Source organism: Brassica napus, chromosome A6, assembly GCF_020379485.1.
Source record: "Brassica napus cultivar Da-Ae chromosome A6, Da-Ae, whole genome shotgun sequence".
NCBI classification, from domain to species: Eukaryota; Viridiplantae; Streptophyta; class Magnoliopsida; order Brassicales; family Brassicaceae; genus Brassica; species Brassica napus.
This window is the reverse complement of record NC_063439.1, coordinates 12,261,321-12,273,722: the sequence shown is the minus strand read 5'-3', so window position 1 is coordinate 12,273,722 and position 12,402 is coordinate 12,261,321. Positions and strand designations below refer to the sequence as shown.

Here is a 12,402-nt window from a genome sequence, read left to right as displayed (position 1 = left end):
GTATGAGCATTCGGTACATGTATCAGTCCATGGGAAGAGTGAAAGGATCACCACTACTGAGGATCTCCCCCCCTAATCTTAGATAGGTCGCCTGAGGGTTCGCTTCAGTTCATTGCTGTGCTTACACACAAGGCTACCCTTCTCCGAAAGCTATGCGGGACCACCTACCACTAGTCTTATTGCACAAAAACGCCGGGAGGCAGGCGCTTTCCGAAGAGGGAAGCCCAACGAATGTCAGATGCAAAGTTCCACACCTCATTAAGATCATGTTGGCATACTCTCCCAAAAAAAAAAGACCCCATTGAAGACGAGAGTAAGGGGTTCCTCCAAGACCATTTCTGTCCACCGCCCTTCTCACGGAATCGTACGTGGACGTTACCGCTCATACATCTCCCATCCAGCAAGCAGTTAGCCTTCCTCTACAAGAAATGGAAATGTGGATGAATCGAATGAAATTGAGGAATTCGGTTTTTCTTTTCAGACATGATAATTAAGAGCATCCCTTTCACAAAAACCTATGGATCCCCCGAGGAACGCCTGCCACTTCAGCACCTTGTGATCTTTGAGAAGATCATTACGAGCCCTTTCCTAGAATGTTTTTGCAGATTCCAAAAATTCCAGAGTGGATCAGGACGAGAATAATCTGGGAATACAGGGCATACTCATCCCGGAGCTTCCGCTCTTCTCTGGGAAGGGCTTTTTAATGGATAGGGAGATGAGGGGAGGTATTTCTTACTCGACTAAAAGGAGAGGGTAGCCTCCCGTAAAATAAGAAAGTATGAAAAACTGAATTAAGAGACGAAAATTCTTCAAAGAAAGCCATATAAGTTGTATCATCTATTATATTCCAGCCTGACTGCTCACGTCGGGATAATCTTGACTTTAGAATACCTTTAATATACTTTGAAATATAAGCTCCACCCCTTCTTCACTGTGTATGCTCTCTTCTCTCACTGCGAATGATGCCAAAAAGAGTTCAGCTCGCAAGCGGAGTCTCATTGGCCGTGAATCAGAAGCTACCATGTTCTAACTTGCACAATTGGGGGGAAGATGTAAACATCAGATCGGACCTTTAATAACAAGAATTTGATTAGCGTTCTTTCTTTTTAGTTTGAACAACAAAGTCCGGGCCAAAAATATCCCAAGTTAATATGTAAAAGTCTGCTGGAAAACCATCAGAGCCACAGGGATTTGTCGAGCGGAAAGACAATTGACAATCAAAATACTCAAAAATCAAACATAATTGAGCTAAAGCTCCAGTTCCTTACAACTAAATCCATAAAATCTGTTGGTTAAAGACCAAGGAATGTCACAACTTTTCTATATCGAAGCTTCACACATGACAATCGACATGAAACCCAAAGATCGAGCAACAAGACTTACCGAAGATAATTCCGCTAAATGAGGAGATGCCACATAAGCTAAGATAGACAAAAGACTCATTGAATTCACCGAACATCACAGCCTCAAGACCAACCAAATCCAGAGAGTCAAAGAACTCTAATTCACAATCCAAGGCTAAAGCCCAGAAACCTCGAGAAGAACGACCACAAGACAAGGAGAATAGATCCGAGAATGCACAACCACCAAAGACTCAACTGGAAAAAAGCTTCACCAAAACTGATGGAAGAAGTAGAAACCCACATCAAAACATGTTTAGTCCTGCACCGCGCACCAGAAAACAGTTTGAAGCGGGAGAGACATCCCAAATCAGGCAAGCAAGTGATAAGAAAAAAGACAATTTCTCTAAGAAATCCCAAGCCATCAATACCTCAGAATCAAAAAACAGACTCAAGACTACATGCTAGCACAAGAACACAAACTTGGCAACCTAGGATCAGCCATAAACAGGAGGTACACGAGATTGAGCATGTACATCAAAGTTTTCTTGTAGAGTCTGATAAGAGAAACTCAGAAACACAACACCAAAGCCGAAGTGCCATTCCCCCATCTAATCTCCATCCGAGCTCAGGTATATGAGATCCGACCATATAACCTGTCTGAACCTCACCATAAACTCATATCTGAAGCCACAACTAACGAGTATGCCTAAAAGCTGAGAAGGAGCCTACAAATACTTAAATAGAAATGAAGTGGGACAGCTCCCGGAATTTGTTCCCTAGGATTTTTTCTTAGGGTTCTTCCGTTCGTCGTGAGAGAATGGCGAAATAAATTTTGTAAATAAAAAAATGGTACAATATAAATTTTCTGTCTTGTAAGTCTGTAAATGAAAAATGTTGCTCAATGTAAATTTTCACCTTGAATACCTTGACACCATTGTTCTATTATGCAACTACACACATTGAAAATAACTGCATGCTTCATGAAAGACAAACATATCGAAAAATGCATTAAAAAAAAATATCAGAACCGACTCTGGATAGAGAGAGATATACAAGCATAAAGCTTTCCACCTTCAAACTTCTTACAAGATAGACCACCTTTTTAGTTAATTGTTTATTAGGTAGGTCTAGTGGCAAGAGGCTTACCAAAACTTATATCCAGAACAATTCCGAACTCTTATGGACAAAATTGGATTGTTAAACTCAGGGCCGTCTCAGACTCTACCAAGACCCTGTTCAAAAGAAAAAAAAGCCCTTTATAATAATCCAAAATTATTTCTGTTTTCTGACAAAATATTGTTATAATATATAATAAATACACCAATCTAATTTGAGTAAAAAAAACATTTTTTGGTTTTATAATTAAAATTTTATAAAAACACATTTTCGGGACTATGAATTTTTCAGTTTTTTTTTTTTTATATCCACAATCATGAGTTATAATCAATAAAAAAAAACTAATTGAACAATATAACTTGGATAGTGGTTAGAGAAATGGACTCTTGATTTGATTAAACAAGAAGTTGGAGACTCTTCATTTTTCTTCTCGGTAGAAGTTTGGACTAGTGTTTCTTCTTTGTGTTTGTTATTTTTTGTAAAATTTGTTGAAAATTATATATTTCTCTCTTTATTTATAATCACTAATTAATAATAGTTTCCTAAATATAATCACATTAGAATATTAACTTTCTAAATTTACATTGAATATTAAATCAAACACCAACATCTATTTTTACTTTCCAAAATATATAATTGATATAAATGTTAATATCTTTCTGACTTATTGCATTTTTGTTGGCTATGTAAACAAAATCAAATTTGTAATCTATATTTATTGGTTGATAAATACGAAAAATTAAATTAAATATAGTTTTGTAAAAAATATATGATTTTAAATTTATAACTATTACTAAAATAAAATAAAATTATGGACCCTCTAAAATTTTGGATCCTGTTCGACCCATCGATTTGCACGTGCTAAAAGACTGCCCTAGTTAAACTTGAGCACCGTGTCATGTATATAGAGAATAGCATATTAGTAATTACATGCTCATAATACATACGCGTATATAAGCTAGAGAATTGTATACTTCTAAATTATAAGCTACTCTGTTTCAGTTAGAGGAATAACATGATGTTTAATTACTATGTACTCTCTAATAGATGTGAGAAGTGTAAATAAGGATAAATAAATTACAAAATAAAGCACCTAAATCAATCAAAAATGAGTAAAGGATACCCCCTTAAAGACAACAAGAGGATCAGAGATCAGAGAAACGACCAGTTCGCAAACAAGAAAGCAAGACAATGAATTCTATTGTTGTTATTGTCTTAACAGTCAGAGAACACTTTCCATGAAACAGCTTGCTCGTACGAAACATGTCTCCCCATTGTCGACACGCACATTCCAGATGGTAAGCAAGCAAATCCCTGCAACAGTGATAATAAACCCACACACAGACATGTTTTTATATCAGGTCAATAACAAACAAACAAACAAACAGCTAAGTGACATATTTTTTTTTTACCTGCTGCATTAGCTTGGCAAAATCTGGGCAGAGGGCTTTACGACCTGACTCGTCAAAGATCTTCTCCAATGCGATGTCTTGTAACGCAACGAGCGTTGTCTCTAACATGTCTAGACCTGCCTGGTTCGCAAACATGAACACTGGCTGTGGCTGCAATGCCATTAAACCCAGAGGTTAGACGATTTTAAACCAAACTGAATTCTGGCCAAAATGTCTAAACCAATGCCTGTCCTTAGTGAAAGTTTTAATAAAATTAAAATTTTACAAAATTGGGGGTTTATTTCTATGTAATTTTCTTCTAAAATTTTGGGACTATAGGCCAATGTTTCACATGGCTTTGCTCAGGACCGGCCCTAGGCCTTTAAGCCGATACTCTACAGAAAAAATGGTTTGACCATTAAATTACCTTCAAAGAGCAACACAATATAGCATCTTGGTGATCCCATAGTTGTCTTAATAACGCATCACCTCCAAGTGAGTCTGTCCTCAGCAAATCAGAGCCAAAGTGTTGTCTGTGTTTGGCGTGAACAAGCCCCAAGTAAGACGAAAGGAACATAACAATCTTTTAAAGTCACTAAAGCCCATATAAGATGAGAGCGCTATTAAACAAAAGAGGAAACTCACTTGTAACTTTGGCAGATCCATATTGCAAGAGAAACAGCTTCAGGGAACCCCGGAGACAACTTGGAACCAGGAATCGGGATTAACCCAGACGGTGAGAGCGCCACTGCAACCCGTTGAACCGAGGAAATCACGCTCCGCACATACTGACAAGCCATGTTGGCAACATTCTCTTGCAAGTTATTCTCAAAGGGGAACTGAAAAGCAATCGTGAGTATGCACCGACTAGAACCCGTCTCTGGTGTAGAACCCACATCTTGGCTTGAAGTTAAGTCTAATGTCCGGTGGTTAGCAGTAAGCAAGTCCTGAGAATCTCCCTGTACATCAAGGCAGAAAATGTCTCTGAGAGAAAATAAACCATTATGAACATCAACAAACCAGTGATAGAAAAGTAAGCAGTAATATACCGTTTTAGAATCAACAGGTATGACTCGGAAACCAGAAGGAACAAGGGGAGCATCATCAGGAAACATCTCATTGACTGGAGCAAATACAAGCTCTGAACAAGCTCCAACAGCATCCTTATCAACCCCAGTACAAATCTGCCAGTGCACCATTAAATCATTTAGTTACTAATGAGTGAAGAGGCAATTGTGTGTTTGCTAAAACTCAAAAACATATGGTTTTAGGAAGAATACCTGTAGAAGATGTACATCCCTAGACAAAAATGAGTCTTCTGGGACTAGAGAATGCCCTTCTAATCTAACAACTTCTAGCATCTGAAGCATTAAAACAAAAATAAGATTAAGGATGATACTGATATAGATATCATCATCTCAAAGCAAATGAGAGAGCCCACCTCTTCCTTTTCAATTGTATTCCCTAATGGCATTATGATTTGGCTACCGGTGAACGTTGTAGGCCTCATTCCGGAATAAGCAAAGGCACCAGCTTTCAGCGTGGCAGCAGAATATGCATCAACATTGAAATCAGCCCACTCAGACCGATGCTCCCTTAGAAATCGAACGAGAACCGCAGGACAAACATTCTATGTAATGTACACCAAAAGAGACAGAGAACAAAGTAAAAGTATTCAGAAAAAAAAATTCCCAAAGCTGCAACAGAGATGTTTAAGAAGAAAAAAAAAACAGTATAAGAACTTACTTGAAGAAGCATTGAAGCCTTGGCGCAGAGCACACCTCCTAGAAAAGAGAGTGGATCAGAAAAACTATTCAAGTGCTTCGTAGAGTTAACAGCAACAGTTATGTCTTCTGCGCCATTACAATGCATTATGGACCACCCATCGTCATTAAACCCATTAACCGCATCATTGAAACCTCTGTAAGTGAAAACATAAAAACAATTCAAATCAAAAGAGCTAAAAAAAAAGATCATTTGCACAAAATGGTAAGTGCTTGTAAAATCCAAAACCTGCTTAGTCTTTGGCTAAAAGTTCTCAAAACCGCAGGCTGTCTACCTAATCCGTATACCACTTCTCCATTTGTCTCATGCGCTACTTGCCTCACATATCTCAACGCCTAAAACACGAAATAAAAACAAATAGTTATTTTGACAGAACAAGGACACTCTTCTTAAGGGAGATTGAGTCATATCTACACTTACAGCAATTGTCATTCTCTGTGCAACTACTTTGGAAGATTCATAAAGGGGCCGCAGCACGTCTGGTACACTCCAACCCTGCAAGAACCAATGAATTAGAATCAATCCTTTTAATTGGATGTTGAGGAATGTGTACAAAGGGATAATGATTTAGCTATTATCTTCCGTACCTCAAAATTAATGTGATCGACGATGTGAATTATGGAACCACCACCATCACAAGGCCTTATTAAATAGCCACTAGGAAGCATCTCTGCCCTCACAAACTGAGCAGCGGAAGTAGCATTAGGACCAGCTCCTGAACCAGAGAGAGACCTCTCACAAACCTTATTAAAAAAGCACACACAGAGAATATCATTTCACTATCATCAAACATTCAGATAGATATGGAGCATACCACAAAACTGCCCTTCTCAAGGCTTGTAGTGTATCTCAGGGTCCAGAAGTCACGGGCAGGAGCCAGAGTCGTCGGTGCATATGTCTGATAAAATTTGTAATTTGTTAAAAAAAGAAAAAGAAAAAGAAAAAACTAAATGAAAAGAGAGAGACGCAGAAACAAGGTTTCACCTGCATATATATGAGTTCAATCGTTCCACCATTACCAGCAGGGAACATTGTGAAAACTTCAATGCTCCGGCAGTCGCGGAACCAAGATTGTCGATCTTTGAGTATCTCAACAATCTGCAATTAAATTTGGAAGTTGGAACAAAAAAAAAAAAAGAAAAAAAGATTGGAACATAGAGCAACTCCTTAACCTTCATAGGTTCTAAACTGACAAGACCACAGGCTCGAGCTGCCACGCCATAGCATTTTTGTGAAATGGCAAAAATGCCAACCGAATCCGGACCAGGCTGAAGACACACAAAAAAAAAATGATTCAGTCAACCTCTCCTCTCCAGTACACACATTATCACAACATAAAGTAACAACGAAAACGTATTTTACCTTCATACCAGGCATCTGGACCCAATCAACAGCAGTTCCTGTAGCCTTTGAAAGGAACTCTGCCAAGGTCTCCTCTGCAATCGCCATCAATCTGCCAAAATAAGCAATATAAGTTGGTTGGTTGGTTGGTTGGTTACATCCCACACACATAAAAAAAAAAAAAAAACAAGATGAGAGCGAAGCTAGTTAATCAGCTCATCTTTTAATTACCCTGCAGGACTATTTGCATCTCTAAGGGGATGCTGAGGAGGAGTTGGATCCACGGAGTCGCAGCTAGCATCAGTCCCCTGAAAATCCACAAACACCGGAATTAACATCACAACTTTGTAAATACCAAACGAATCATACATATATTTGTGGGGATGCATTACGAGTGTGGTCAAGGTGAGCTGCTGCTTCATGTATCCGTTTTCACTGACAAGATGAGAAACCTGTTTTTGAAGCCTATCATTCTCCTCCATCAGCAGCTTATTCATAGCTGAAAGCTTCTGGTTTACGCTCTGCAGCCTCGACGCCTCTTTCCTCTGTTTATCTCGACACCTGAAACGTACAAATAAAAACAATCACTACACCTTTAAGGGAGAATGCTAGAAACCACATGCCAATCGAAATCCACCCAAACTTACAAATCTTTTGTTACCTTCGGTTTTGAAACCAGACTTTGATCTGCTTGGGTTCAATATTGGCCAAAAAGGGGCATTCTCTGATCAGCTGTTGACGGCGGAGAGACGTGGGTTTAGGACATTCTGAGTAAACGCGCTCCAGTGCCTCCACTTGCTCCCCCGTGTACCTTACATACTTCCCGCTGCTATCCAAATGCCGATTTATATTCTCACCACTCTCATGGCGATTCCCCACCGCCACAGCCATCGCCATTTTTAAAAAATAATAATCTTCGAATTCCCGACGGATTTTGTACTTTCACACTGGGATGCGAGCTTCTCTCTCTCAGTCTCAGTTTCCTTTTGGTTTCTTCTTTTCTTTTATCTTTAACTTCTTCGGAAAATCTGTGGTTTATTAAGCCTAACGTAAGTGAAAGTGCTTGTCTCTTTTGTTTTCTCAGACAAAGAAGATTCTAAGGTCGTGTCTTCTAGTGAAAGTCCACAGACAAGTGGAACACAAAGTTTGAACAAGAAGCAGAGACAAAAGCAAAAAAAAAGGTGTTTTCAGACAAGTAAAAAAAAAAGCTTAACCGAAGATTTTAGGAAAATTACAGCTTCTTTCAAGAAAATAACACAATCACACAAACAACACTTTCTCAGTAGAAGAAGAAACCCAAGCTGAATCATTGTGAGTAGTTACACAGTAAGAGAGACCAAAACCTAAAGAAAGAAACAAAGGATGAAGAGCAAAGTAGACTCAAAAAATGTATCAGTGAAAGCAAGAGCGAAAGCAAGTGTTCACTTGAGAAATTATATAGAGAGAGAGATAGTGGCTGGTCTGAACATCGAACAGTAAGAGACAGTGAAAGGAGTTTGCACGCATACCGACAAGCTATAAGCGAAAAAGAAAAATGTTTTTAGATTATATGATTTGTTTATATTTAAATTTTAATTATACGGCGGGCATTTACGAAGTTGTCCCGACCTTTTTGGTAGAGATGACAACGTAGGGATCCACCTACTGGCCCCACTTTTCCCTCTCTATGTCATTTATTTGTGTCAACTGATTTGACCTAACAACTCTTTATTCAACTTTTCGTACCACTGTCGTTTTCCAACCTTGTTTTCTATTTGTTAATTACAAACATATTTCCATTTAATATAAAGAACTAGATCATAATATGTAGCGCATATTTTATTTTAAATTAATTATACAAATTTATACATTAATTAAATATTTAGCATTAAAATATTTTAGTTATCTAATATTTATTTTATGTGATTTAAATTAATATCATTACAATTATTTTGTGTAATTTATTTTGCCAATAATTTGGTTTATCTTATAATTGGTTTAAAAATTTGTTGTTTATTATTACTGTTAATCATTGGAATAATTTGAAAATTACCCTATTTATTATTTAAAATTTTAAAATTACACCTATATTTTTTATTTTTGAAAAACTACACTTTCTAATATATATTTTGCTTCTGATTAAACAATTAAATTCCAAATAGAGAAAATCGCAAATATATAAGACTTATCTATATCTTTTAATTTTACGAATTTTATTTGAAGAAAAAAATTATACAACAGTGTTGCAAACAAATTTCTATTCTCGTAATACGATCTTGTGAGCTTATTTATTAGTTCAATATTTCATAATTTAGTTTTGTATAACAATCTATCAGTTTGAAACTCTTTGTTATTACGGATGATCCAGATTTTGATTTTTAAGAACTTTTTCCCAGTTATTTTTCTATCTTTATTTGTTATTTTTTAGATAAAAACAATTGGAACGAAGATAAGTGATATAGCTAGATTTAGATTTTTAAGGACCTTGTAATTTAGAAAAATTCACAAAGATTAATACTTTTTCTATTTTTTCTTTGTTATTATTTCCTTCTCTATAGTAAGTTTTGTTATTTGGTTGGTTTAAAATTTAGGACTACATGAAATTTGAAGCAAATATTTGATTTTTTTTGTTTACTAAGAAAAAGAGAGAAATATACCATGGCAAATACATGGGAAAGGAAAGAAAGAGACTATAGAAACTAAAATCATAAGAGAATGAACTGAAAAAAATTAAAATGTGAGAATCCTAGAAGCTAAAGGGAGACAATATCGACAAGATTAAAATCAAGAATTCACAAAATTATTACGCTAAGATATACATCGGTGAAGAAATAATACCAGAATTGTAAGAATAAAGAACAGAAATAATACCATAAATAAATCACGAATTCACAAAATTAATATCAACATATATGCTCTGTGAATTGAAAAATAAAAATAAAGAACAGAAAAACGAGGGGTGATGCCGTTTTTTTCCGGTAGAGATATTATAGTATTATTTTTAAAAAGTGTAGTGAAAATTTTATTGTTGTTGACTTGTTTCTAGAACAATTTTTCAAGGAATATTTCAAATTTATTTCTGTTTATAGAAAAATATTAATTTAGATATTTAAATTAGATAGTATTGTCATTTTACTTATAGATAAGTGTACTTTTACAAAAAAATAAAAGATGGAGTAGTTTTCAAAATATAATCTTAATGAATGTTATTTTTTCCAAATTTTACCTTAATCATTTATCTTTAGATAATATATATTTTAAACATTTTCATAATTATTTTTGTTATTATACTATTATACAATGTATAATGTGTATATATCTGTTTATATACTCTTTTTATTTTTATTTAATGGCTATTATTGAATTATTATATTACTTAAATAAAATATATAATGTTTATTAGATTGTATATTATTACATACAAAATAACCAATGTTGCTAATATAGAAATATGAATACATTTTTGTGTTCATGTATATTCTCTTTTTGTCATCTACGTTCATATATATTATATTAACTACACTTGATATAAATACTCTTATTCTCTATATATTTCAATTATAACATAAAATTAGGATTTTTAATTGATTAAAATGTATGTAACTTTTATTCACATTTCTTATGAAATCATTTTGACTTATTCGAAAAGAAGACATGGATATAAGTAGAGATTTGGCCCAACGGATTTTTTTAATTATTCATTTTTAAATTGAAGCGTAGCAACTAACAACTAACTTACCAGAAACAATAAATAAACATTCGTATAATCATTTGTTCTTCCAAACATATAAACTGTTTAATGGACTTTTAAAGCCCCAGATTAACAAAATATAATTTACGAAATCAAAATATTTTAACATTTCTATTTTAGTGTATTTTAATATTATATATATATATAATTATATTATTTTGTATTTATTAAATATAAATTATATAAGATATTATTTAGTTTAATTTTTAGTTGTTTCAAATCTTTTTATGATTTTTTAATAAAATCTATGTAATTTATTAGATTAATTGTATAATATATTGTGATAAAACAAAAATTTTAAATTTATTTAAGTTATGTATTTATAATATTTATTTTTACTTTGAGTAGTTTAGAAGTGAATCAGTTGGTTGTGAAGTATATGAGAGGAAAGCTTAACTTAGGGTTTCATGCAATCATAATTATCAGTTATAGATGCTAAGGGTGTGTGATGAGCTGTCTTAGAACTCGAATGCAATAATAAGATATCCAGCTTTCGCTGCGAGTCTAATCAGATGACTAAGTCCTATGTTCCAGCTCTCGCATGAAAACAAGCAATGAGTGTCGACTGATACTATTGAGTGTTGATCGACACTTCCTTAGACAAGCGTAAACGTCCTAACTGATATGTTCACTAGATGATCAGACCTGCTCTCGCATGCCCAAAGCCAAGAGCAAGCATGAATTGTCATACTTTCGTACTTGTCTATAATCTTAAGTTCATGGTTCTAGTTAGAGCATCATTATGGGAGGGACTTGATTAAGGGCCCTTAACATTTTTTATTATTATTTTTGTGTTAAGGAACTAAGCTAAGGGCTTTTGTATAAGTAGTTGATTATTGGTGGGACTTAACTTGTCCCTTACTTAGTTAAATTGATTATTTTCATTAATAAGTAATAACATATATAAAAGCATAGTATTTAAAAAAACATATAAAGGAAAAGTCTAACATTAAAATTGAAAACATGAGGAAATTAAAAAAAAAAAAATTACAAACATCTTAATATATAAAAGCAAACAAACATTTTATTCGAGTAATAAAAACTTATAAATCAGAAGTTATTTGGAAGATGTCCAAATTTAGCCCATATATTATCGATCAAATCATTTTTTAATTGGTGATGGGCTTGTGTATTCCGAACGCTCGTTCGACGATCAATTATATTACCGAGATTTGAAGGCATATTGACGGAAAATGTATCCACCTCTTCCCTTTCTTGAAATTCTTCAAGGTCATACTGAGTGGATGCTGATCGTTCATCTTCGACAATCATATTATGGAGAATGATACATGCTCTCATAATAGTTGCAATCTTCTCTTTATCCCATAAATGAGATGGGTTTCGGACTACGGCAAATCTAGCTTGCAGGACTCCAAAGGCACGCTCGACATCTTTTCTCACAGCTTCTTGGGTTTGAGCGAATAATGAATTCTTCTGACCTTGTGGTAGTCGGATAGATTGAATAAAAGTCGCCCATTTCGGATAAATACCGTCCGTGAGATAATATGCCAAATGATACTGATTCCCATTCACATTGAAATTTACTTCTGGGGCTATTCCGTTAATAATGTCGTCAAAAACGGGTGATCGATCAAGAATATTAAGGTCGTTCATAGTACCTGGAGCTCCAAAAAACGCGTGCCATATCCAGAGGTCATATGAAGCTACGGCCTCCAATACAATAGTTGGTTTATTG

At 34.8% G+C, this 12,402-nt stretch overlaps 1 protein-coding gene across 2 annotated transcripts; it reads right to left on the bottom strand.

The window, feature by feature from the left end:
* Nucleotides 1-3,536: 3,536 nt before the first annotated feature.
* Nucleotides 3,537-8,441, bottom strand: LOC106347496 (homeobox-leucine zipper protein REVOLUTA). 2 transcript variants are annotated; one of them, XM_013787041.3, is made up of 18 exons: nucleotides 7,638-8,440; nucleotides 7,369-7,537; nucleotides 7,208-7,284; nucleotides 6,998-7,088; nucleotides 6,808-6,903; nucleotides 6,620-6,733; nucleotides 6,450-6,533; nucleotides 6,223-6,378; nucleotides 6,056-6,130; nucleotides 5,864-5,970; nucleotides 5,597-5,771; nucleotides 5,292-5,480; nucleotides 5,131-5,211; nucleotides 4,900-5,034; nucleotides 4,496-4,809; nucleotides 4,278-4,383; nucleotides 3,872-4,021; nucleotides 3,537-3,773 (listed from the first exon to the last, which is right to left on the bottom strand). In XM_013787041.3, the coding sequence occupies exons 1-18, from the start codon at nucleotides 7,871-7,873 to the stop codon at nucleotides 3,675-3,677; spliced, it is 2,454 nt and encodes an 817-aa protein (XP_013642495.2). In that variant the 5' UTR covers nucleotides 7,874-8,440; the 3' UTR covers nucleotides 3,537-3,674. The 2 variants fall into 2 exon arrangements, with proteins under 2 accessions (XP_013642495.2, XP_048590751.1); XM_048734794.1 differs by having other exon boundaries at nucleotides 7,208-7,537; nucleotides 7,638-8,441.
* Between the last annotated feature and the right edge of the window lie 3,961 nt (nucleotides 8,442-12,402).